This window comes from Alexandromys fortis, unplaced genomic scaffold (genome assembly GCF_014885135.2).
Source record: "Alexandromys fortis isolate MF-2015 unplaced genomic scaffold, M_Fortis_MF-2015_v1.1 scaffold_45, whole genome shotgun sequence".
Classification (NCBI taxonomy): domain Eukaryota; kingdom Metazoa; phylum Chordata; class Mammalia; order Rodentia; family Cricetidae; genus Alexandromys; species Alexandromys fortis.
This window is the reverse complement of record NW_026067926.1, coordinates 6,076,240-6,104,069: the sequence shown is the minus strand read 5'-3', so window position 1 is coordinate 6,104,069 and position 27,830 is coordinate 6,076,240. Positions and strand designations below refer to the sequence as shown.

General features: G+C 45.6%; 1 protein-coding gene across 1 annotated transcript; it reads right to left on the bottom strand.

The window, feature by feature from the left end:
• Positions 1 to 3,122: 3,122 nt before the first annotated feature.
• Positions 3,123 to 26,405, bottom strand: Pdilt (protein disulfide isomerase like, testis expressed). Its single transcript, XM_050143229.1, has 11 exons — positions 26,213 to 26,405; positions 22,238 to 22,444; positions 16,851 to 16,984; positions 15,571 to 15,708; positions 13,705 to 13,815; positions 13,499 to 13,624; positions 10,474 to 10,671; positions 8,042 to 8,162; positions 5,796 to 5,974; positions 4,307 to 4,396; positions 3,123 to 3,426 (listed from the first exon to the last, which is right to left on the bottom strand). Exons 1-11 carry the CDS (start codon positions 26,403 to 26,405, stop codon positions 3,154 to 3,156), a joined length of 1,770 nt encoding a protein of 589 aa, XP_049999186.1. The 3' UTR covers positions 3,123 to 3,153.
• Positions 26,406 to 27,830: the final 1,425 nt, after the last annotated feature.

Sequence of the window (27,830 nt, the reverse complement as noted above, 5' to 3'; positions counted from 1 at the left end):
CCTTTGGGCCAACAACTGGATTAGGCGTAACTCATTTCTGTCATTGGAAACTGCATTTGGTGACAAGCGATATCCAAACTCTGCTTTTATGTTGTCTCAATGAAACAGGAGAGAAGACAGAAGTTCAGAGAAATGGAGTCACTTGCCAAGGTTACAGAGCTAGCTGATACTAACTGCAAACTAACACCCGAATTCTATTCAGATTTACCACTTCAGTCAACTTTATTTCCTGAGGGGTAAAGAGTATTCTCTGGTTATCCGTGGAAGGGTCATAGAGTGATAAGTGGTTCCAGCTTTTTTGGTAGGCTGGAATTGATGGTGGGTTTTGAGAAATTAAGCAGACAGGACAGAAGGGGTTTGGATGACAGGCAGACACATTGGGAAGGAACAGGAAATGAATCGAGAGAAGCCATTCCCAACAGAGGGGTATCTGTGCCCCATCTCTCTGCTGTTTCTTCTCTCCCCACCTTTGAGAGTCCAGGTGCACCTGTGGAATATGCAACAGCCTTGTTCTCCATCTCACTGGATGCCAAGGGCTCTGAGCCATGTGATTTAGTCTCAGCAAGCCCCCATGGAACCCTCCTTTGACAGGCAGCCACATGGCTGTGAGGTGGAGGCAGGTGAGTCTTGCCTCGTGTCTTGAATACTAAAACATGCCCCTGTAGGGGCATCTGGCTGTACTGAGTTCCAGGGCCCCAGGCTGTTCCCTGCTTCACTTGGATGTAAATAAGTCAGGTGTCGGGGGATGGGAACTGCTTCTAAGAGTCCAGAAACACAAATAGACTTTGCCTTGTGTGGTGAGTGGAAAGTATGAAGGCCCAGAGGGGTTTTAGAGCACACAGTCCCTACAATAATACCCCTCACTCCTGCTCAGAAATCCCACTAGCCCCCAGTGAAATTAATCATATAAACAGCATGAAGGACTAAATAATGACCCACAAGTATACCCACGTCCTCATTGCTGGAACCCACGAATACTGCTTTGCAGAAGGAAAATTATTGTGTGGCTGTGATGATGTTAAGGAGAGGGAGATGGAGAGGGGACCCTAAAGGTTGGACGCCATCACAGCAGTGCACAGAAGACGGATGCCAAGAAAATGAGACGCGAGGATGAAACATAAGCTCAGTGTAATTCCAGGGCAAGGCACAAGTCGGGGCATACAGGCAGTCCCCAGGACGCTGCAAGACAAAGGCTTCTTCCAGAAGGCACCAATCCTGATGGAGTTTAACATTTAACCCCACATTAAAAAAAAAAAAAAGTTGAGACAGTATCTTCCCAGCCAGCTCAGAATCATAAATCATAATCCCCCTGCATCTGCCTCCTAAGCACTGAAATTACAGGTGTGACCCATGAAATAGATATCTGATTTCTGGAGTCTTGAACCATTTGAGAATAAGTCCATGTTGTTTGAAGTCATTAAGTCTTTGTTAGAACAGTTAATGCAGAGAGACAAGCCTGGACCTGGGGACAGTGTCCTTACTTCTTTCCTTGGGGATAACTCCGAAATGAAGTATCTCTCAGAGAGAGGAGGCTACCTGATGATCCCATTTGCTCCAAGGACATTCACTAAGCATCTGCTCTGCACCTAATGCAGAACACATCGCTGGCACTAAGAAAGCAGTATCTCTGTATTCGTGAAACTGGTTGTGGAGGGGGTGGGAGCAGGGGTACATTGTGCAATCACTTGATAAAATAGCAAAGTGCTTTTAAATATATAGCTCAAGATAAACAATTAAAAAAGAAAGAAAACAATAGGGACATTAAGGGGCCAGCAAGGTGCTCAGGAGGTAAAGGTGTTTATTTGCAAGCCCAGTGACGTGGGTCTGCATCCTGAAGCCTACGTGAATATTACAGAATGGTTTCCACAGTTTTCCTCCGATGTGCACCACAGTCACCACAGTCACACAGTATCACATGCACCACACATGCATTACACAACTGTACATACAATAATAAAATAAAATCTACAGCAAAGTGCTTTCAGATATTAGAGTCCTTGATATGGCAACATTTGAGTTAAGATCTAAATGATGAGCATGCAGCTGTGTGGAGATGGGGCAGGAGCAGGGGTCAGTATTCTGAGGGCAAGCACTTGGATAGAAGGAACAAACCCATGGAGAGAATTTGTTATGTTCAAAGAATATGCAAGAAGGGTGGATGATGCACAGAGACGGGAAGAACTGGGGAGAAACAGCGATCCGCAGGGCTAGACCTCCCCCAGACTCTGAAGGAATAAAAGTTAAGGACAGAGATGGGGCAGAGACAGGCAACGCGGAGAGATATGGTGTTCGAACATATCTCTGCGTTTGTAGGACTATGAGGTGTGAGCGGGAAGTGGAGAGAGGACATGTCGACCATCAGGAGAGACCAATTCTGAGTCTTCTGCTCTCAGAAAATGGTGGGCTACCCTCAGCAATGCGGGGAAGTGGGCAGAGTCACGCAGGAAGAACCGGGCGAGTCACATAAAAGGAAGCTGCTGGAGTCACATAGGAAGTATGTGGAGTCACGTGGAGGGGAAATAAGTAAAATCATGAGGATCACCAAGTTTATAGTAGTAAGAGATAAGACCACAGGGGAGCATTCTGTCATGAGTGGGACACTTACTGGCATGTAGACATTTAGAGACAAGCTTAGAATTGGATTTCTATGGTACCAAATTGCAACCTCAGCCTATCATTGCACTTCTTTTGCAAGACTTAGCCAAACTCCTGAGGGCCCAACTGGGGATGGGCATGAATAGTGATGAACCAGATGAGCTCTGTAAGAGATACAACTCTCAACAGTCCTCAAACTGTGTCATTCTGATACCCATCTCTTTGTGCCTCTGTTGCTTCCTCTACAAGTGGGGACAGTGAAAATGGCCTCCAGTGATGGAGTTGAAGGGTGGGGGGTGGCTAGCCCTTACTCAGTATTGGCATCATGGTTCCCCTTGCAGCCCTGCCTGAATTCCAGGCCAAGTGACTCTTTCAGTTAGCACCAATTAGGAAAAAGGAAATGAACAAAGAAGATCAGAGACAATGGTGGGCTTTATTGCCTAGCCCCACCCACCCACCCACCCTACCACGTGATATATGGCATTGTCAGAGTAGATTCATTCCGAAACTGATGTCAGGACCTAGAATTAGGCTCCTTCTTTCCTGGCTTCTGAGAAGCTAAAGTTCTTCTTTGACTTCCCGTTTCCTCACCGGTTGAGACAATTGCTCTGGCTGCGCTGCCTTCTCAGCCCTCTTGGCTGTTTCCTTCCTTCCTGCTGGTTCTGCCACCTTGCTTATGCTCCCCAGCACAGGCGACTCTTTCTCTTGCCTGTCTTTGGTTGCTTCCTCCAGCTTGAGCAACTGCTGCTCGGGCAACTTTTCTGTGAGCTGGGTCTCTGGCTCAGCTATCACTTCCTCCTCTACTGCTTCATTTTGCTCAATGGATAACAGCTGTTAGAGAGGGAAGGGGAGGAGAATAAAGAAATATGTGTGATCATTGTGGTGACAACAGGTCAGGCTGTTCTGCATGAGCCCAGGAAGAGCCCTATTTAGCTTAAGTGTCCTCAGAGACACAGTGAGAGGACAGATTGCCCAACCATGGTTGTGACCCCTTTGTCAGGTGCAGATGTCCAGCCCCTAACTCCAGGACAAAGCAGGTGACTTTGGCTTAGTTAATGGGATCTGTCTCTAGCATACATGTTGCAACTACTGAAAAATGGATCTTATCTTTCTAAACCAGGAGGAGGTAAGTTTGGAGCCATGGGGTAATAGTTACCATCGATGGGGAAGTGACTGCTTGAGCAAGCAGTCAAGATGGAAGAAAACATGTGGGAAGACAGAACACAGGTATGAGCTTCTGAGTTTGTCTGTGCAAAATGTTCTACCAGGTAAATGGAATAAACACCCCTTGCTGCTGAAGCAGGTGAGGAGTGTCTGATATTAGCAACAAGAAGCATCCTAACTGATTCCGATGGCACCTTCTGGCACATTGTGGCATGGTTAGGAGAGAGGGGAAACTGTGGTCACATCCATCAGGACAGCAATGCCGGAGACCAGACTCCCATCATCTCAGGAAGTGACGAGCAGGCTGTTTGGAAGGCTGGATGTTACTTCGGAGTCTGTTTTTTAATGACTGCCATTTCCACTTCCTTGTGACAAGTTTCCTTAAGATATCAGTGAGCTCACTAAAATGGTTGTCCATGCAGCCTTAAACCCATCTCCAGAGAGAATGAAATAACTGATAGAATCAAGGCTTAAGTTTTATATGGGCCTTGGCTTCCTGGTAATTGTGTGTGGGAGGGAAGACCCAGCCTGCAGTCCTGCCCCTTACCTCATCCTCTTCCTCAATCCTAATCCTGACATGGTGTTCCAGGAAGTCACAGAAGCCCTTCATACTGTGTTCTCCTTTATACGGGACAGCCTAGGTAGACAACAAAGCAGGATTAAGATGGGGGCCTCTTCCTGTAAATTGCTCGTAAAGTGTTACAACAACAACAACTCGGGATCAAATTCCTAATAATCTGGACCAACCCCCCTCCCCAAAATTCCTTAGCCTCTGTGAGCCTCCTTTACCACGGCTCTAAGATAAAAACTCTTTGGTCAGAGGATGTGAGGAATGTACCAAATATGAGCTATGAAGCCACACTTTATACGTCTATCCCTTGGCTGTTTTCTTACCGGTATGGTCTGATTACTGAATTTATGACTCAGTTTCCTCACATGGTGTTCATTTCAGGAGCTTCCCCACGGGGTTGTTGGATTAAATGAGCTAATACAGGCAATGTGCTTAAAGTAGTGTTTGGTTTATGCTAAGTACCACGTGCATTTGCTCTTACGAGTAGCTAGTATTAGTAGCCTTCTAACAATAACAAGAAGAGTAGCTGTTATCTTATACAGCACCTACTGCATGGTCAGCATTCATTCATAATAGTTTCCTTTGTGGATAAGGAATCCTTAATTTAAGAGAATTAAAAAAGTACTCCCTACCCACTGGTTGTTTAATAAACTTTCTACTGTATAACTTAAGGTTGGTGACAGCCTCATCCTATCAATCTAAACTCAATTTATACAGTTTCTCTACATGTAATGTCTGCACCGGGATGGCATTGCATAGTGCTCTGGCCATTCTGCCCACCTCATTGCTCATGTTACACATCCTACTTATAGAGCTCATGTCCCCTCCTTTAAGTCTTCACCATTCTCCAGGGTTCTAAGTCTGTATGAAGACTTTAGCCATATCTTCCCTCCAGACTCTGCTTCCCCATTGCATACATAGGTAGACCCATGTCGCCATGACTTTGCCTCCCCCTCATCCACTCTTGTCCAGAGCAAGGACTTTGGCTCATGCCCCTTTGATTGATACCCTTCCCCATCAATAGAGAGTATGTTCCACCAGTCCTGGTGATGGTTGCCCAAGAACCAGAATTCCCAGGTGCAAAAAGGATTGTTGGTGTCTGGAACACATGCTTTAATCTGGTAGCATTCCACCCCAATATTCCTATTGAGATGTTCTACTTTATTCTCTGTAGCTTGTGGAGAGCTCCACCTCAATACTAGAGAAAACTTATCACTGTCCAATGAAAACATCCATATCCATTTGACACAGTGATCAGTCAACAATGAGCAATGGACTCAAGTTGTGTGCAACTATAAAGTCTTAGAACTTGAGAAGAAGAAGCTGGGAAATACTCTAAACTTGAACATGGGGGAGCATACTAGGGCCTGGAGCTGAGAATATTTAGTAGAAGGCCGAGCTGGAGAGAAACTGAGTTCCTGGTGGTGACAACATTTTCAATTGTGTGTTCCCAAGAGCCCCTCACCTCTTGTGAGTCGGTGGGGAAAAGCCTGAAGAATGGATACTGATCTGGGTCCTCCAGCTCAATGTCATTTGCTGTTATGTCAATCTTGGCAATGATGACAGTGGAGTGGTTCTGATATTTTATACCCAACTCTTCTAGCAGCGGTAACAGTGCCTTGCACTTCTCAGACCAGGGTGCATCTGGAAAAAAAGGGTCTTGCTCAGCTCCCTCTGTCCAGGGCTCTGAAAGCTGATGCCACACATCACCATGGTGTTCTTCTCACCACGCATCTACTCAAGTGAGCCACACACCCTTTCACTCTCACCAGAGGTTATTCGTATATTTGTATAGCTCAGTGTATGATCACTGTTAAGTAAACCAGAATAAAAATTAGCCTAGTTTTATTCCTTCTGGACACTAACATTTTCCATGTGTTAATATGTTCTTTAAAAACAACAACAACAAAAATAACCTTCCTTTTTAACATAGTGTTCCACTCTAGTTGAAGAGAAAAACAGGGAAAATATTTATGCTGCTGTTACGTCTGAAAGAGAATGTGTGTGTTTATAGCACAGAAGTTAAGCACTTGACCAAGGTCATCCAGAAAATTAAGCAAAAGAAATAGGACTTGAAGACAGGTCACATGGGCTTGATTAGACTACAAATATGGCATAGCATGTTATATAATGTACATTAATACATAACAATATAATATGCCTTTCAGTCCCTGTGAAGAGAACATGCCCAAAAAACTGAACAGGTATGTGCTAAAATTATGACAACTACCCTTCCTTGTGGAAAGTTCCTTGAGCCTTGAGGGGTCAGACAGCTGGCCCCTTGGAAAGAGACCAGAGTACAGATACCAAACAGGGAAAGTCAGACCTTACTAGTTTGCCCTCGTCTGAAGCTCAGAACTCAAGAGTTTTCCTCTGTGGGAGGAATGGCCTCAGATGCCCTGATATTACACTTTTGCAAGCCCATCTATCCATTTACCAACCAAGTGTCCCTGTGATCAAATCTCCTGCCTACAGCACCAAGAGACCCCCTGGAGCCTGATGGGCCCTGGGTAGGAACGTGGGGGATAATGGCTGAAACCACAGGGTGCAATCCCACAGCCCTACTTCCAAGAAAATGAAGCTAGTCTTGTCTTTTATCAGAAGCAAATGAGTGTTCTCAGAACTCTATGTGTCGGGTAAGTACAGAAAGGCTGCCCCAGCTCCGCGATGAAAGGGAGCAGATTGCTGTGACTCAGCTGGGCAGCTCTCAGAAGCACCGTCAGCCCACAAGTGTCTGCTTCACAGAGGCTGAGATAGGAGGCAGAATGGAATCAGCACAGAGACGACTTCACTAGGAGTCTTAGTACTTACCGTGTGACCTTGACCTGTGTCATGGAGGAAGCGAGCAACCGTGCCTTTCTCGCCTTTCTCACAGCCTTGCTGTCACAGACCATGTGACACACTTAAGCCCAGCTCAGTATACAAGCTCACTAAAAGTACCTTTGCCTGTCTGAAGTAGCTTTGGAGTCGCCTTCTCCTCTGTCTCATAGAGAGAAGGCTCTAGCTTGGGGGGCTGGCATATAAACTAGGGATGACTGGAAAGGGCCATAGTCCTTGGACAAGCAGTGGGGATAACTGTAATGGCAGAAACAGCAGTCACCGTTTGTGACGTGCCTGCAACATGCCATGCACTATTCAAAGTCCTTGAGATGAAACATTTGTGCCCATACCTCACAGGGGCCATCGGATGAATCATATAAGACCCAAAGCAGGGGATTCTGGGTGATAGAATGAATGGAGGTGCTAGAGCCAAAATGAAAATGCTCAAATGTCATTTCTAGAACTTAGTGGGTGATACCGGGAATGTTTCTTCCCTGAGATTCTGTTGAGTTATCCGTACATGGGAGGCACAATAGGAGCTGCTTTCAGGAGAATATGGTGGGGAATTTAATGCCATAGGTATACAATGACTCAAGCCTGAGTCCTAACATATTGGTGCATCCAACAAAACCATGTTAGCTGACAGTGTTACTGTTACAAACTGTCATAGGAATGGATTCTGTGGAAAGCATTCATACATACTGAGAATTAATTCAGGGCACCAAGTTGCCTGTTTCTTGATCTAATCTTTTTAAGAGAAGGGAGATCATTCTTAGCATGGTTTAAAAGTTTATGGGTTTGGAGACTGCACCACCCAAGAATTCAGAAGCAATTACTGGAAAAGTAATAGTGGGGCCCTTAGCCTCTCATTGTCTCCATGGAGATACTTACAGAACATCACAAACACATCCTTCTCCTTATCCAAGACAACCACATTGAAGTTCTTCCCCACAAGCCTCTTCACTGGCCCCTGGTCCCAATATTTTGGAATATCTTCACTGGATTTGTGTTTCTAGGAAGCAAATTCAAGAGGTCTCACACTCTCCACTCCAGAAAAGAACAAGCAAATGGGGTTTCCCCGCCCTCACTTACAAACAACGAAAGGGAAAGGCTTTGTCGTGAAAGGTTTGAAATGCAGATAGTCACAAACTCAGTGTCAACTCTGCATTGTCTAGAGCAGACAGGGGTCAGATAGCTGGGGGTCAGGGAGGTCCTCTTCTCCGACATTACTATAGAAGTAGTAGAGAACTTAAGCGGGCGCAATAGGACCTGGGTTTTAGCCTGGGGGTATAGATACCTTCTATACCTTCAGGGTGTAAAAGAAGCAGAACTTAGAGAGAACGAGGAAGTGACCAGGGTGACACACTGTAGAACCCAAGTTCATGGAGAAGGCACCAGAGAGACAGAACCAGCCTCCAAAGATTGAAGGCCATGGGGCAGGTGAGGCTCTTTATTTATTTTTTATTTTATATAACTTAAAGATTATTTTATTTAACCACGTATAAACATCATTATTTCAACATGTAGTTAGTGGCAGATGGTAAAATAAAATGTTTTGCAGTTTTCTTTATTTTAATTTTTTCTCCCCCTTTTTTATTGTTTTTTTTTATTGAGCTATATATTTTTCTTCACTCCCTCCCTTCCTTCCTGCTCCCCTTCTACCCTCTCCCATGATCCCCACACTCTCAATTTACTCAGGAGATCTTGTCTTTTTCTGCTTCCTATTTAGATCCATGTATGTCTTCCTTAGGGTCCTCTTTATTGTCTAGGTTCTCTGGGATTGTGAATTGTAGGCTGGTGTTCTTTGCTTTATGTCTAAAAACACTTATGAGTGAGTATATATGATATTTGTCTTTCTGGGTCTGGGTTACTTCACTCAATATAATGTTTTCTAGATCCATTCATTTGTCCGCAAATTTCAAGAAGTCATTGTTTTTATTCCCCCATAGGGTAGTACTTTATTGTGTAAATGTACCACATTTTCCTTATCCATTCTTTGGTCAAGGAGCATTTATGTTGTTTCCGGGTTTTGGCTATGACAAATAATGTTGCTATAAACATAGCTGAGCACATGTCCTTGTGATATGATTGGGCATCCTTTGGGTATATACCCAAAAGTGATATTGCTGGGTCCTGAGGAGAGTTTTTTCCTGATTTTCTCAGAAATTGCCATACTGATTTCCAAAGTGGCTGTACCAGTATGCACTCCCACCATCAATGGAGGAGTGTTCCCTTTGGAGGGTGAGGCTCTTTAGCAGTGTGAAGTGAACTAAGAAGAGAAGCTTGAAATGAGACCTTTGGAGGAACTTGCAGCTGTAGATAAGGAGCACTTGAGCAGAGGGCTGGGATGTGGGGTACATACCAATCCATGGAGAACAGAGCTAAGCATGCTGGACGTTAATGCCTAGGAACGATGGCAAAGCAGCATGGAGGTACCCTGCACTGAGGAGCTCGCATCCTCAGAGGGAGCAAGGGAGATGGTCAGAGGATGACAGCAAGGGATAAAAGGAAGTGGTGTGATGCCAAAAGCATGAAAGACAAAAAACGTTAGGTTTTAGATGCTAGAAAGAGAAATGGTTTGGAAGTACCAGGAAGGACACCAGCTTTTCCCTTTGACTTCACAATCATGTGAGTCAGAAAAGACCTTCCTTCCCACTGAGAAGGCTGTAGAGGAGGAGGGGTCCCTATGGAAATAGATGGAAGGGAAGGGAAGCAGCCAGAGCTAAGGTCTCTGTAGATGCGGAGCTACCCGAGGACTCTCTGTGCACTCCTGTCATTATCCGAAACACGTCTGAAGGATTCTCCACTTACTCTCAAAGATATTTCGGTTTCTACAATAAACACTGTTATGCATCAGGAGGGTTTGCAGGTAACTTCCTGAACCGACCCTTTCAGCAGCAAGGACGGAGTCTCTCCATCCACCACAACCTAAAGGTCTCTGAAGCTCTTGCGGCTAAATCCTGGCTGCTGTTTGTTCCATCTCCTTCCCCTCTAACCCTAGGTCAAGTGGGCTTTCTGAGAAGAGGCTGTAGGAAGGACTAAAGCCTCCTTCAGAAGACAAGTCAGTTTCTAGAACATCTCAACTTCTAGTCTTCTTCTATCCTGAACTTCTATTTTTTTTTTTATGACTAAAGAACTGGTAATGAGTTTCCAGTCTCAGAAAAAGCCACAAGCTTCACTGATTGAAGACGAAAAATGGAGAGACTGGGTCACACCAAGCCTTAGGATGGTCTTTGTTCTGTTTCTTCAGAACGAGATGAAACCAGCAAAATTCTAAAGAGGTCCTGAGGTTCTAAACACGACTTACCTGAGAGCAAACTTACCTTGGCAGTTTTGCTGAGGAAGCTCTGGCAGAATTTCTTGAGGCTTTCAAAGGTTATGTCATCTGTGGGCATTTTGTACCTTGTATCAGAGCTTATGTTCAGGATTTGAACAGATGGGACATTGACTGTTGCGATCCGGAAGTATTCGAAGACACGTTTGTTTTTGGGTTCATCCGCATTCACAAGGATAAAAAGAATCTGCCAAATCAAGCAAAACCTCTTGCAGCTCTAGACCCCTCATCAAGGGAAAGGAGGCACTAAGAAGCAAGGAGCTAATGAAACTCAAATAGCAAGGCCTAGGGAGTGCCTCCAGGGAGACTCACTCCCGCACTCACTAGCAGACATGCAACCCCTCCCCAGGCTGGTTTCTGTGCTGTGCATAATCCACCCAACTTCAGAACTGAGCAAGTCCTGAGTTTCATCCTTGTCCCATGCTTTGGTTTCCTTGTCTGTCAAAAGGTGGTTATGATCATATTTGCTTTAGAGGATTGCTTTAAGAATATATGCAAAAAGACACTGGGAGAAACAATAAGTGGGACCTCCTGAAACTGAGATGCTTCTGTAAAGCAAAGGACACAGTTAACAAGACAAAATGGCAGCCTACAGAATGGGAAAAGATCTTCACCAACCCCACAACAGACAGAGGGCTAATCTCCAAAATATACAAAGAACTCAAGAAATTGGTCACAAAAGAACAAATAATTCAATTTTAAAAATGAGGTACAGATCTAAACAGAGGACTCTCAACAGAGAAATGACTAAAAGACACTTAAGAAAATGCTCAACATCCTTAGTCTGGTGCATTTATACAATGGAGTACTACACAGCAGAAAAAATTACAACATCTTGAAATTTGCAGGCAAATGGATGGATCTAGAAAACATCATATTGAGTCAGGTAACCCAGACACAGAAAGACCCTTATCACATGTACCCACTCATAAGTGGCTTTTAGACATAAAACAAAAAAAACCAGCCAACAATTCACAATCCTAGAGAACCTAGATAACAAAGAGAGACATACATGGATCTACATGGGAAGTAGAAAAAGACAAGATCTCCTGACTAAACTAGGAGCATGGGGACCTTGGGAGAGGGTTAAAGGGGGGGGGGAGGAAGGAAGGGGAGCAGAGAAAAATGTAGAGCTCAATAAGATCAATAGAAGGAAGAATGTGTGCAAAGGCCTGGTTTGGGAAGTGGCAGTGCAAGAATGTTTTCCACATGCGAGTTCAAATTTGCTCTACGAGGGAAACCCATGCCCCATTATCCACATGTTCACACAACAAATATTCACGTTTAGCTGGACACTGGGGACATGGTACTGTACAAGGAAGACAGAATGTCTGCCCTGTAGAACTCACATTCTAGTGGAGGAATTGGACAGGAAGTACATTAGATGATGACAAATGAGGATCAGAGCAACGGTACAGATGAGGTGATGAGACATGGGCTCAGTATGTTAGGGGGCCCGGAGAAGAAGCTAATTTAGCACACAGAACAGGAAACAGTATCCCAGGGAGTAGAAAGGCAATGCAAAGAAAAGCTCTAGTAGCAAAAGGAGCATGGAGAATAGAAGGTTCTGGAAAGGAAAGACATCAGCAGCATGATGGAGAGCATCATGGGAGATGAAATCAGACACTGTAAAAATGACACGTGAGATTAGAAGTCCAATAAGAAGCTTGGGTCTAGTTTGGTCAGAATAAAGATGGTGCCAAGCCAGAGAGTATCATGGTGGAAATTTTCAAATAATAGATCTAGCTCCAGAAAAGGAGCAAGAGTGGGCACAAGGAGATGAGTTGGAGGCTTCTGCAGGCACCTGTGGTCACATACTTCCGGGTCATTCATCCAGCCAAAGGTTTGCCCATAAAAGAAAATGTGCCAGCCTCTGGATGCTAGAGAAACTACAAAACATAGAAAAGATGGTTAAGTCATCTTGAACATATCCAACAAGTACCAGTTATTTCTACACCCTATAGGATAAGGTTCAGCAGGATAGTATCAGCCAAATATTTTATTTGTAGCTCAGTAATGACATCTGGGATGCTCTCTGACTGTGGCAACAGGAATTTTGCACTTCATCTCCTGATTTGTCCCAAAGTAAATTCCAGATGCATTAAAGGTTATTGAAAAATGAGAAAATATAGTTGTGAGCCAACAAGGTAGCTCAGCAGACAAAGATGCCCTCTGCCAAACCTGATATTGGAGTTCATTTTCCAGGACCCACATGGTAGAAAGAGAGAACAGTCTCCCGACAGCTGTCCCCTGGCCTCCACACACATGTTGTGGAATGCATAGGCACGTGTACATACATACACTAACAATATTTTTGAATTAAATATGGTTAAGTCATGACAATTGTTGCTTGTGAGCCATCAGGTCACAGTCACGTTAAATATCTGAAAGTGTAACACTGAAAAACAGCAAGATAGATTAATATATGCAAGAGGTATCTGCGATAGGAAGAATCTTTCTGAAAACTAGTGTGTTGGTACTAATGTGTTTATGCTTCAGTCTTTACTCCGTGTTTACACGTCAACATTACCATTTCATTTAATTTCAGAATAACTTCTAATGAAGAAAATGTCTTTCAGAGTCCAGATGCAGTTAAGTGCATTACATATAGACACAGGGCATAGGAGGCAATTTTTTACCCATGGTGCTGATGATACCAATTACAAGCACCAGGAAGTGTATTTTAGCCATTGCTTTGTATGTGGACTTTCAAGATTAAAGTCAGAGTCTATGCAGAACATAGACTTTAAAGGAACACCTTTAGCATATTAAGAAGAGTGAAAGACCATAGGCTTGGCTCCCTGCAGAGGAAAAATGGAACAGACTCATGTAAAATAAAATAGCACTCGTTACATATCCTTGGCATGTAACTCATGAAATAGACATATGCAAAATAAATGCAAATCATTCCTGTATTAATTTATAGTAATGAGAAAAGACAACCACCCCCAGAGTCTGCTGCTCCTTGTGTGCCCATCAAAGAGCCCCCAACAACAACGGGTTGGCCTACAAACCTTGTTCTGGAATTCCTTCGAAACCAGCCTGTAATGCCGGATTATGATGCTGTATGGCTCTGAGTTTTTGGAGATAAAGAGCAACATGTGATTCGAGATGCTGAGTTCATAAATCAGATCCTTATTCTGAAATGGCAAGGAAAGCATGTCACTCAAAGTGCACACAAGGGGCCCATAGGCCTCCCAGGACCGCTTTGCCCACTGACCTCAGGGTTGAATTCAATCACAGAGCCTGTAAGCTGCTGTTTCACGACCTGATTGAGATAGTCTTTGTTGGTGTTGTCATTAATGAGCTCTTGGCGCTTCACAACTTTTCCCTTGAGCCGAAGGAAAAGCATGTTAGAGGGCAGTGGCTTTCATAATACACACACCTCATTGCTATTTGACTTTTGACTTTGTGATTGGTTTATTCTGCCGGACTTTAGATATGTAGACAGTACACATTTAACAGAAATTTAATAGGGTTTCTCCACATTTTTTAGAGGGACTACTCAAATTCCTTGTATAGGAAACAAACTTGGGTCTGGAGAGATGGTTCTGTGGCTGCTCTTCCAAAGGATCTGGGTTCAATTCCCAGCACCCATATGGTAACTCACAACCTATAACTCTACTTCCAGGAGAAACAATACCTTCTTCTGGCCTCCAAGATGCTCAGATACATGTAGGCAAAGCACTCACTTACGTAAAATAAAATTAAAACAACAAAACAAAGCAAACTATCCTATATCATCATATGGAAACAAGACTTCATCATCTACAGCTTCGAATCAGGGTCATATGGAACTTAATTTAATGTAAGATCTGCTGCCTGACTACAGTTTAAGTGTTTTCCCTACCTGGTTATTCTCAACATCCTATTTTTAATAACACTATTTTCTCTTTTGGTTTCAGGTATTAGAGTTCAATATATATTTGGATCTCTTCCTGACTCCATGTTGTCTCATTCAAAGGACAGATTGTTTCTATTCTCCATCTTAAAACCTTCTCAATGAGTTATATGGGCCCAAGAGAAAAAAATGAGAGGCTGAGTGTCCCCTCTGAAAGTCGTGTAGATCTGAGTATCACTCCACATATCAAGTGTGGCCTCAGATAAGGAGCAAACCTCATCTGTAAGTAAAACAGCTATTGTACAGATGTTACTCTGTGTGGGGAGACAGGAAGACATGACTAGAAGGCCTACATGTGAATATTAGGATTGGCCATGAGGGAGGTTTGGAGAAATGGGAGATATTAGAAACCCAGAGTTTCTGGCTTCTTCCACTAAATGAGGGGATGGTGGCACTCTTTGCTATGACTCTTCAAGTCTTTTGTGGGGGGGGGGGTTGAGGCAGGGTTTCTCTGTGTAATAGCCCTAACTGTCCTGGGACTCACTCTGCAGACCAGGCTGGGGTCGAACTCACAGAGATCTGCTGCCTCTGCCTCCCAAGTGCTGGCATTAAAGACCATCATGCCTGGAGACTCTCCAAGTCATAAGAGAAATTGGAGAAGAGATTATGACTTTGACATGAACCATGATGGACTGTCTGGTTCTACATATCAAAATCTGTAGTTAATTGAATACTAGATGGAGACAGAGGTTTTTTTTTTTCTGATACAGGTGTTTTATTCCTTGAAATGAAGAAGCAGTGAGAACAAGAAGAAGGAGGAGAAAAAAGAGGAGAAGGAGAAGAAAAAGAAGGAGGAAGAGGAGGAAGGGTGATCTCCACAAAGCTTTCAGTTTATATAGGCATACAAACAATCCCATAGGTGGTAACAACAGTATCAAGCATGAATTTTCACAGAGACAAGACAGAGATTTATAAGCCATGGGTATATATGGTAATTATTGATAGAGATGGATGGAAAAACATAAACCAGAAAAATAAAGTCCGTGGGATTGAGTCTTGATATGACAGATACCGGCAAAGGCAGAGAAGCAGTTAAGGCAGTGGGGGTCCAGGAAACAGATTTCTCACAAGTCAACTAGTCCAGGAACACTTAGTTCACAGGTAATGGATCCAGAGCCTGTCCCCAAATGTCATCACTTAGTGTGAGGTGAAAGGCCCCCGTGGTCATACAGGATAAAGACCTACCTTTTTGAACACTAAGACGCTGTCAAGGATCACATGGAAACGCCCAATGGCATTTTTGATTTCTATCATTCCAAATGTCAGCTCTGGAAAGTCCTTGATCATGTCATAAAACAATTCCGCCACTTCTTCCTCTAAATCCTGTTTGGAAGAGCATGGTATGTATTTCTCTGGAGGAGGTACCAGTGCCTGTCTTGAGGGGAAGGTGGAAATGATAGGCTCTCTGTGCCTTTGTTTTTCTAAATTCTGGATTTTTGCTGGGTGCTCTAAATCCTCCTTCATGGATGTTTCCCACCTAGAATGTTCCTCTAGCTAGGACGGAACCCCACAAGGCAAATCCTCAGAGATCAATGGCATGAACTAGGCATTTTTACTTTTCTGTATTATGAAAACAAAGGTTGTTCTAACCCATAAATTGAGAATATTTCTAAAATTAATTCCAGAATCACTTTCAGAAGTCACTGATTTGACTGCACGCAAACCAAATGTGAGCTGGTGGTGAGATGCAGGGGCACTTTTGGCCTTTGAGACTCAACATTCAGCATGGAAGAACATTTGGGCCAAAAACGCACTTGAGGGAGCAGAAAGGAAAGAACCATGTGCTCTCTTCACATATTAATATGATAGCAAAGATTGACGTTATTGAGAGAGGAGGCTTTGTCTACCTAAAGTAAATCAGTTATAGCACATGAAAAACTCATTTTCTACAAGCAAACATACTTGGTAACATTTATAACTATAAAGAATGAAATCAATAGGAAGTGATCATAAGTCATTTTGTAATCACATTTAAATTATTTATGAGCTAGCCCAGGTATCTCCCCATACTTGATCTGGATGAAGACTGACCCTTCGATGGGAGCATACTACAATGTTGATAGTTTAGTTTCTATGGAGGCTTGGAAAGAATTTATGGATAAGAAACTGGCTTAAGCAGACACAAACACCTTTTAGAATCATAGTTGAAATAGTTCTTGAACCAGAAAACAAAGATGGCCTCTTATCCTCTGGTATTCCAAATAGATACCCCAAAGGTCAGTTATAGCATTGAAACCAACTAAATATTGATGACAATCTCTTATCTTCCCACCTTCTAACCAACTGCTAACATTTCAACTTCCATGTTTTCTTTCTGTGAAACCAGGAGCTCCCCCAGGACACCAGCTCAGTGGATAAGAAACTTGAACAAGGACCTACACAAGTCAGGAACCCTCCTCACCCCAAACCCTCCATGCATAGCGCTCACCAGGTGAAAGTCACCTCCCACCTCTTCACCCTAGTACCTGGAAGAAGCCTACGATGACCAAGGGCCTGGATTTCACAAAATCTGCCACTTCCTCACTGTTGTTGAACAAACGGGCTCTGTGGAGAAATTGTCTTCTCAACCAAACAACCAAAGCTGTAGATTCAACCACGTCTGAAGAGAGATGTTTAAAGGAATTCCATCAGAACATTTCTGAATTCAGTGAGCAGAAGTATCTTGTCTTGAATCCCATGCTTGGCAGTATCTCCATTTTCTTTTCCTCCCAAACTCTAAGACAAGACTGTATTAAGGATTGTTTTAAGAGCAGCTAAATGTCACTAAGCTCCTGCCATGGCTGTGCCCCTGTACTGAATATTGTGCTTATATTTGCCCTTAACAGCAACTCTAATGAACATGCTCACTTCTTCCCTTTGAAACAAGGTTCAGCTTGCCTACAGCCGGTTCACCAGCCCACCTGGGAATCTAACCTTAGAGGAAGCATTCCCACCCTTCTCTAAGATGATAGGATAAGAACTGGTTTTCTTAACATGTAAGTCAAAAAGTCACATATTTCTGTAACTTTGGGGTTCTTCCTCTGGTACTTAACGTGGGTCTTCCCACATCAGTTAACACAATGAACCCACAGGTGTTCCCAGAGACCCATCTGCCCCGTGATTCTAGACTGCTCCAGATGGCAGCATGAACCATCCCAACTCCTAAGATAGCGGTTCTCAACCTTCCTAATGCAGTGACCCCTTTAGTACAGTTCCTCATTCTATGGGGACCCCAACCATAAACTTATTTTCATTGCTACTTTGTAACTGTAATTCTGCTAATGTTAAGAATCATAATGTAAATATCTGATAGGCAACCCCTGTGAAAAGGTTGTTCCGACCCCCAAAGGGGTCCCGAGCCACAGGTTGAGAACCACTATCCTAAGCGCATTAAATCTGTAGGGTAAAAACAGGCAGAGGCCAATGTACGTGCAATGACTTTTAACAAAACAAACATGTGCATGTAACTGCTACCCAGATGAAGAAGTGGGGTGTGGTCCTTCAAACTCTTAGTATGTAGAAGAAGGCAGTCACAGAAGTAAACAGGAATGATGTGTGCACCGCTGAAGCCTCGCACCCACACCTAGGGGTAGCCATGTTCTTAGCCTCTAACTATGTACCGTTCAGCTGTTCCTAACTCCCTACAGCTGGGACCCTAGGGTACATTTACCTGGGGCTCAGGGACTGACTTCTGTCAGTCTTGTGGGCCAGGAGCAGCGTGTCTGGGCACAGAGGATGTCATGTTCAGCTTTGGTAGATGCGGTTACAATTGAAGCGAGAGGTGATGCTGCATGCCTCTAACCCTAACCCTCAGGATGAAAGCAGGAGGGGTCTGAGGCCCAGGCCAGTCTAGACTACACAGTGAACTCCATCTCAAACAAGACAAAACAAAGCGCAAAAAAAGAGAAAGAATCCAGAGAGCCTCCAAGTGAGCTTAACCCCAGGTCATCAGACTCATGGCTGCAGCCTCAACTTTCCCCTGCCCCAGCCATTTCCTCATTCACCTCTTCCCTGCCCCCAGTCATTACCTGCCTTCCCACCCTCTTCAGCCCCCTCTGCCCTGCCATTGTCTATGACTTCTTCTGTTCTTCTGTAGGTCTATCATTTTCTGAAACCGCTGCTATGATTAGGAGTAAACTTGTTTATTGTGAGATACCAGGCACATACTTGGTGCTCAAGAAATCTTTTTAGGATGAGGGATTGAAGGCAGTGGACCACCAGGAAAGTCAGCTTGAGAAAAGTTGCTCTGCTCCCAGGCTTCCTCTTCTAGGGTACACGGCCTCTGATTGCCCCTCTGGACCCTGTGGAGCTTAGGTAGTTTTGAACTTGACTAAGATCTTATTCCCAAGTGCCTACAGCTTAGGCACTGCCCTTGCCAGCAGGCATTGTGCCTCCCCTGGCTCTTGACTCTGTGCCAGAGGACACGGTGACAACTCAGGTGTGAATGCTGTGTCAATGATTGACCGGGCCAGAATTTGGCTGCATGTTTCCAGACGCAAGCTGTGGCTGCATCACTAATAGGGGCCCCAGAGGCCATCTGAGTCTCCTTCCTCCAGGGCAGGAGACATGGCCAAGTCTGCCGCCCGCCATCAATCCGCGGACATTGGAGAACAGGACTGGGCTGTGACCCAGCAAGGACTAAGTTCCACCTGTGCCCTGAGCAGGGCTTCATCACAGTCACATTGCAGGGGGCATGCCGAGCAGCATGTCCTCTTGGAACTCCAAAGAGCCCTGCCAAGCAGGCCTTGTTCATTCTGTCTAGAGTAAACAAATGCAAGCCAAGGTCTACAGCTCTGCTGAAGTACTCAGAGCCAGAGTGCTTCCTAATCCTGGAGACCAGAGTCCTGGACTCCATCCTGGCACCCCATTATCTTTCTGGGCTTGGGAAGTAACGTTGAAGAAGAGGGAGATGAGGAGCTCAGAAGTATATGTGTCCTCTTGTGCCTGCCTTCCTGCAGTGCGCTCTGGTAATTGCATCCTGTTCAAACTTAACAACTAAGAACATAACTGTTCCAAGCGCTGGACTAGGCTTAAACAAATAACAGTTAATAATAAACACTTCTACTTGTTTCATATACAGCATGATGTAGATCAGAGCTCAACAAACTATGGACCAAATCTGCCCCACTGTTTGCTTTAATAAATAAAACTTTATTGGAATACAGTCCTATCTGTTCACATAGTGCATAGCACAGTGCATAGCTGTAATGGGTTGTTCTTCCTCCTAAGGCTAAAATTCCTATTATACAGCCCTTTCCAGGAAAATCTTCCCTGACTTTACTGCTCCCTACCTCGAGTATTGTCTTTGGGTTTTTTTTTTAAGTTCAATATTTCAGTTTATGTATTTATGTGTGATGATGTACAGGTACCAGGGAGCATGCATGAAGGTCAGAGGACAGTTTGTTGGAGTCCAGTGTGTGAATTCTGGGGATAAAGCTCAGGTCACCAAGTTTGGCAGCAAGCACCTTTACCGGCTGAGCCGTTTTGCCAGCCCCAGCTAGGGTGCTGCACAGAAGTCGTTCCACTTTCCTGTGCTCCATCTGTAACATAATCGCCATGCCAGGCTGATGTGAGGCATAGGCAGCACCTGGAAGCCAGTGCCTGCTGCAGGGATCTGTCGGGTCCTGTGCCTTGCACACACTGCTTTATTTTCTTGCAGCCAGGGGCGGTAGAGTTTTCCAGTTCCCTGTTTGCAGATGGGGAAACTGAGGCTGCACAAGAGGGATGGATGCTTCTGAGGCAGGAAGTGGGGCTTTGAATGCAGAGACCGGAACCCAAGGACAGACCAGCCCCTGCCCTTGCGGTGCCCCGAGAAGACAATAAACAGCAGATAGCATTCTGTGAGTCTTGATGGCAATACGCAGATACTGTGCGAACACAGCTGAGGGAGCAGGCTGCACGCTCTAAGCAGTCAGGCAGACTCCCTTGGAGAGGGGATGGGAAGCCCCCTGCAGGGCAGAGGAGGTCACAGCCACTAGCTGCCCCCAAGACTCGGACGTCCTGGAGTATCTTCTCTGCCAACCTCACATAGGGTGTAAGAAGCTGTTACACAATAGTCTTGTCGACTCTTGATAGAATCGGATCTCAGCTGTCCTTCAAGGAAGGGCGAGCCAGTACCTGAGCCACGCCATAAACAATGTTGGCTTGTGCAAAGTAACCCAGGCCTGCTTCTTCACAGTCCTGAAGCCAGCACATCGTCCAGGGCCCCTGGCTTGGGTTAGATGGGTCCCTGTAGTTGAAGATCACTCCTCAGAATTCCCAGCCATCAGATCCCCGTCTCTCTTTCATCAGGTCTCCCCAGTGGCTCGTGCACGCTACCCTCCATTTGGACTATTGGGCACTGAAGCCCCCGTCTGCTCTGTGCTATGAAGTTCTCCCTGGGAAGCGCTTGCCCAGTGTCTCTCCCACGCCCTCTTGTGAGTATCCAGTGCAATGTACTTTCATTTCTTGCTCAGGGAGTCTCTTTCTAACCCTTTGGCTCCTGCAACAACAGTCCATCGGGTTTGTTCGAAGCTAAAACCCCGACCTGCTCTCTGACTCCTGGGACTGGATCCTTTGTTGGCTCATCTAGTTCCTGGGCTTTTTGTGTGCTCATATGCTTACTGCTTAGAAGACGGCTTCAGAAATGCCAGAGCCTGGGAAAGGCAGTGCCTGTTTCCTGATTCCGCCATTCCACACATACACCATGGCACCGTTCTATTGGCACAGTAGAGGATGGGCTAGGGTCTTTTGTTACATTTATTTATGAAGTAACTATCAAGGACGTGCGCCACAGCTTGCTTGTGCAGACCAGAGAACAACTCTCAGGCATAGATTGTCTGTCCCCTTCAACCTGGGTCATAAGGATTAAATCAAATTCAGTATTGGCGGCAAATGCCTTCACCCATTGAGCCATCTCAGCTTTCCCCCTCCCCCCGCTGGGTTCCTTTGGGTTTCACCAGTTTTGTAACATCCAGCAGTGAGCCCACCCACCCATCTGTCCATCCATATCCATCTGTTCCATATCTGCTTACACTTGAAAACTAGAATCAGTCATGTCACACACTAAGGTACGTAATTCTACAGACAGCTTCAATACCATGGTAATAGACACCCCACCTCGGCCTTTTGCTCCATCACCCCCAGCCCTCTTGGTTGTTTCTGCATATGTATGTGCATGTGTGCATGTGTGCATGTAGAGCCCCAGAGATCATAGGGTGTTATGCAAGGCATCATCTTTTTTTTTTTTCCCCAAATGGGTCCTCGCACTGGCCTAGAACTTCCCAAATAAGCTAACCTCAGCCACCTGCCTATTTTCACTTCCCCGGCTCTGGGGTTGCAAGAAGGCACCACCAAGCCTGGCATTTTCCCCAGGAGTTCTGGGGGACCAAAACAGGTCTTTTGCAAGCACTTTGCTGTCCAAGTTATGTCCCCAGCCCCTTGCAACCTCTCGTTTAGCCCAGCAGTGCTTCCCTGTCAAAACCTCTACAGCAGAAGAGTGGAGATAGAAAGAACCTCATGTCCCTCCTTAGCTGAGAAGTGGAGGTAGAAGCAGCCGAATGATGGCCAAGTCCCATTTTCCTTCTAGACACAGAGCTGAGCTATGTTTCTCAGTCCTCTGGCATTTGTGTGGGGTCCCGGGTCAGAATTCCAGCCAGAAGATGGCAAACAGGAGTGATTTTGCACTCTCCGGCATGCGTGCTACTTGTGGTGAGCTCCTGCATCTGGGGACTGGGGAAAGAGCAGGTGGCTCCAGGGATAAGCAAGATGGAGCCAACGCTGGAAGGAGCCTGGGTCACTGAGAGGCCATGTGGATAGGAGCCTCCCACATCCAGCCTTGAACTGCCAAGCAGGCTTTTCCCACGAGCATGAAATCAACCCTGACCACTATTACCTTTGCAGCTGGTGGGGCTGGACCTGTTGCCCTCAACAAACAGCTTCAACTCCGGGGCCTGCTTGATGTCAAACTCCTCCTTAAGCTCCAGCTGCACAGTGATGTCCACTTTGCCAAAGCCCAAGCCGTTCTTGCCCTTGCCGAAGATTTCTGCGGCTCGGCCTAGCTCCTCGGCCAGCTTCCTGGACTGTTTCGAGGATGGATCGTCTGAAAGAATCAGTGTGAAGAGAGACTACAGAATCCCTCTTCCTTCTCCCTTTCTGGTCTTTGTCTTGGGAGCCCCAGAATTTCCTCGTGTTCACAGCTGAAGAGTGGGTTTCAGAAATTTGACAGGAGATGAGACAAAGGGGTCGTAAAATGGAAGAATTTGGGAGATTATCGGGATCAAATGGAATTAATTCAGCAGTCAGTTACAGGGGATTACAGGCACCGAGTCTATTGGTTATGATTATTATTTTATAGATGACAGATCTGAGGAACAACAAAACCACATACTTGCTCAAGGCCCTGATAACAAGATATACTCGAGCTGGCTGAAAACTTTTGTATTTTTTTAACTTTCACTAGGCATATAAAAACACTTAGATCGATACCTGGAACATAATAAGGACAGAATGCATTTTAATTGCTATTGTTATTAATGGTATAAAAATTTCTTTGGTTAGCAATTAAGGCCGAGCGATGTGACTCACTTGCGCCATCTGGTGGAATATTTTGGAACTAAGCAGTTACTGCACCCCTCCTGCTGTGGCTGGGAAAGGTAGGTGAGGTGTGAGGAGCAGGTGGGTAGGGTACGCTGGAGGCTCACTCCCCTCTCTGACCCCACCACCCTGAGAAGCGGTAGCTAAAAAGACCCCGGTACTCTGTTAAAGGGTGTGCTATTCTGGGATTCTTAGTTGTTGACACAGCTGGGTATGGAGGTGAAGTAGGTAGGGTCTTTTTTTTTACTGAAAACAGCCTCAGAGAACGGAGCTTGGCCAGAGGGATGGGTTATACTTGCTGGAGTGGGAAGAGATGAAATGGCAACTTCTGATGACATTGCTAGGCTGAAGGTCCTTGCAGCCACATGTCTGAGACCAGTAGGCTGTCAGGACTGGGGGAGACAGATTCGCTTTCAAGCCAGAACCTTGCCCATCTGGAGCACTTGAAGAGAGTGCAGGTCACCTCCTGGCTGTGGGTAAGGCCACATCTGACAGATATATGTTTTGTAAAGCACAGCCAGGGAAGCTGGGCCCCAGGACAGCTGGCACTGGCTCAGGAGCCAGTCACTGGCTCAGCAATGGAATCTGGCTGGGAGTGATCATCCAGGAAAGACTTTCTGCCTCCCTCACAGGTCGATGCTTCTCCTGTCTGCTCCATCACCACCCTCAGCACACCCCTCCACCAGTGCAGCAGCTCTGGACTCTTCGCTGGTCAGTTTGCTCTGTGGCTTCTCCATGCTTCCCTGAGGACTTGGCCATACCGGGTCCATGGTTGCTGAGTTTATGAATGCATATGTTCAGACAAGAGAAGCATTGGAATCGTTGTCAGTGGTGGGGCATGTGGAGACTCCATATACATCCCAGAGTTCTGGGGGGGTCTGACGCAGAGGTAAGGAGACTGTGTTGTCATGGCCATAGGAGGTAAGGGAGACTGTGTTGCCATGGCCATAGGAGGTAAGGGAGACTGTGTTGCCACAGCCATAGGAGGTAAGGGAGACTGTGTTATCATGGCCATAGGAGGTAAGGGAGACTGCGTTATCATGGCCATAGGAGGTAAGGAAGACTGTGTTGCCACAACAGAGACCTCTCATGCGTCTATTGCATCTCATCGCCCGGCCTTCACCATAGCACTTTTAGCCACACAACACGCCCCATACTTCACTTCTGGATCTGCTTAGCACTTGTCTCTCCTCTCTTGCCTGTAAGTTCCAGGAAGGTGATGTAGTTTAGCACTCATTCCTGAGGGCCGAGAATACATCAGGCATACTAAGCCCTCAATACTTATGAGTAAGTAAGTTCATCTTCTGGAGATCAAGGTAGGGGTGCAGAATGGATTGAGCAGCAGTTTGGGTGGAAGACTTGGTCTTAAATTCAGTGGTGTGACTCTAGGGGGATTATCTAACCTTTTTGAGACTTGTCTGATGGAAAAGACTGGACCCGTGGTACTGAGTTTGATATCTGCAATGCAGGTGTTTGATAAATGTCCATTAAAATCATCACTTCCATAGCTAAGACCATGACCACTGTCATCACCAACACCTCATCATGGCAGTCAGTATCCCCATCAACATCTCCATCACGACGACCATCATGATCTACATCATCCTCAATATTCCCATCATCATACTCTCTATCATCATTATCATCCTCTCCATCGACATCACTATCTCTAGGATTACCTCTATTCTGCATTGGTTACTCTTTTTCTGCTATACCAAAGCACTCTGACCAAAAGCAACTTGAGAGAAAAACAATTTATTTGCCTTGCACTTCTGGGTCATAATCCATCACTGAGGGAAGTCAGAGCAGGAACTCAAACAGGAACCAAGTCAAAAACCATGGAGAAATGTTGCTTACCACGGACTACCTGCCCAAGGAATGGCAATACATTCCACAGTAGTTTGAGCGCTCCTGTATAGTTAATATAATACCTCCTAGACATGCCCACAGAAAACATTACCTAAGGAATATCTCAGCTGAGGCTTCTCCTTTCAGATGACTCAAGGCTTAGTTAATTTGGTAATCAAGGCTCTCCTGGACAATTATCACCATTGCCATTAGTATATCAATCATCATCACCAGGCAAGGGGAAGGTTTGTGCCCTGACCCCGTGGAGCACACGAGTTCAGAAATGCTGTTGAGATGATCTGACAAGGGCCTCATGAAGGAAGGCTAGGGAGACCTGGAAAAATTCCTACCCATTCTAAACAGGTATGAAAGAAGTGTCCACACAAGAAGCTTAACCCTCCCAGGCCAAGTGCAAAAGTGAAGGATGGATGCTACAGGGCAAAGGGCGTGACGAAAGGCCTAGAGACTTGAGCCAGAATACTGACAACTAGAGCTGCGTTCTAGAAACCAGGCTCTCTGAGGGCTTGGCAGAGAGCACATTGGAAGGTTCCTGGAATCCACGGAGGAGCCTACCTCGGGGCTCAGGTGGGAAATGGTGAGAATGGAGCAGAGGCAGCGACACAGGGTGTGGAGAGAGCTGGGGACCACAGAGTATGAGATGCAGAACCCAGGGCAAATTTGGGGATGACCTTGAGGTCTCTAACTGTGGAATGGAGTGTTTGATGGCATCATCAGTGCTCACAGGACGTTAGAAGAAACAGATGGCCAGAACCAAATCCCAAATACTAAGGTTTGCTTTAGACTCAGACCTGAGAAAGGAAGGTCCCACTGAGCATCAACCGTAATTCTGGAGTCATCAAAAGACTGGCCAATGATTTGAGAGTCACTGAGAGGCCCCTGACAACTTTCCTATACAAAAAAAAAAAAATTTACTTTTGAGGGAAATGTTTATAATCCTTCCCCAAAATGGTTTTCCCAAAGGCCACTTTAGGAGGCCTACCAGATTTCAAAAACTCATTTAGAATTCAATTGCGTATTGACAGAATCGATGATGGGAACATAATGAGTTTTATTTCGAGCCTCTTTTAGACAACGAAATCTCGGCTGGCGTCAAGGGAGGTGTTCAGATACTTCGACTTGTTCGTATTGGTTGCTATCGGAGTAATTAAAAATGTAAAAGCAGGAGCTAAGGGCATGGGTCAGAGGTCGAGGGTTAAAGGAGAGAGATGAACTTGGTCCCCCACTGTGATAAAATCAGCCAAGAGAGCGGAGCTTTGCATTCTTATGAGGACAGCCCTTTCCCTGGCTGTGAGTGCTAACATTATTTTTGTGTCTTCCTATGCATTGGCTATCATGTAGGACTCCTGCCATCCCCCAGATCCATGAGACAGGTATCGCCTTCATTGTCAGAGCCGGATATACTCACGGAAAATCACCATTAGGAAGCGCGTCTCATTCAGTGTCTGTATCAGGCCTGCAGGAGTCAGCACCATTAAGCTTTGGTCCTCCAAGATGTGCACAGGTCGGGAAATGTTAACGCCAGCTTCTGTCCCTGGCGAGCCAAGGACCTCAGAGAGGCAAACAACCACCAGCAGCAGCGGCGTCCAGAGAAGTTCCATAACTGGCCTGCGGGGGGCAGAAGAGGAAACAGAGCTCTTTTCAGACCTAAACCTTCCTTATGCCTGTGGGGAATACGGAAGGAACAGGGCTCACAGCACTCTGCAATGTACACAGCGTAGTAGCGGCCCTACAGCAAAAGACAAGGTTGTTTGGCCAACCTCCACCACTGGGCACTGACTGCAGAAGAGAAGCTAGAAGAGCTCCCATTCCTAAGGCCTGGAATCAAACAGCCCATTGGAGCCCACTGTTTTCCCAGCCACGTGATGGGAACTTTGCAGAGATGAGCCCCGTTCCAGAATCCCAAAGTGAGCCTCTGACTGGTCCCCTCTCACACCCTCCTTGATTGATACTGAACCCGCTGCCTGTTCCTCCAACTCTGCCCATCCCACTGCCTTGTAATATACACTGCATTTGGTCTTTGAAATGTTCTCAAGAGAACATACTGGACCACATAGTGAGTTCCAAGCCAGCCTGAGCTACACGGTACAATACTATCCCAAACAGGCAAACAGCAACAACAGCACAAATTGTCAAGTAAATAAAGATCTATCCCATGATCCCTCTGTGGAGAAAACTGGTCATTGGTAATGAATTCCCATTATGTTGAAATGTTGAAAATACCTATATGCATTATTTCAAAACAAACACAGATTATATTCTTGAGTTCCCAGTGCTCTTTTCTATTTTATTAAATTTTCATTTTTTTATATACTACCACCGCATCTCCTTCCTCCTCTCCTCCTGTTCCTTCCCTTCATCTCCCTTCTACTACCCCTGCCCCTTCTCTTCCGTCTCTGTGCAGAAAGCGCAGGCCTCCCATGGAAGTCAACAAAGCATGGCATATCAAGCTGAAACGCAACCAAGCTCCTCCTGCATCACGGCTGAGCCAGTATGGGGATTAGGTTCCCAAAAGTCAGCTCAAGTGCCAAGGACAGGTACTGATCCCACTGCTAGGAGCCCCACAAACAGACCAAGCTACACAAATGTCACACACATGCAGAGGGCCTAGATGGATCCCATTCAGGCTCCCTAGCTATTGGTCCAGAGTCTGGGAGCTCCCATGAGCTCGGGGCAGCTGTCTCTGTGGGTTCCCCTGTCATGACCTTGATCCCCTTAGCTGGTACCCCCTCTCTTCGACAGAACTCCAGGAGTTCAGCCAAGTGCTTAGCTGTGGATCTCTGCATCTGCTTTCATCAGTTATGGGATGAAGGCTCTCTGATGACAATTAGAGTAGTCACCAGTCTGACTACAGGAGAAGGCTAGTTCAGACACCCTCTCCACTCTTGCAAGGAGTTTCAGCTGGGGTCGTCCCTGTGGATTCTTGGGAGTTTCCTGGCACCCTAATCCCAAACCCTAACCACAAAATATTCCCCATTTAAGATGTATCTTTCATTACTCTCCGCCTCCATCCCACCAACCTGCTC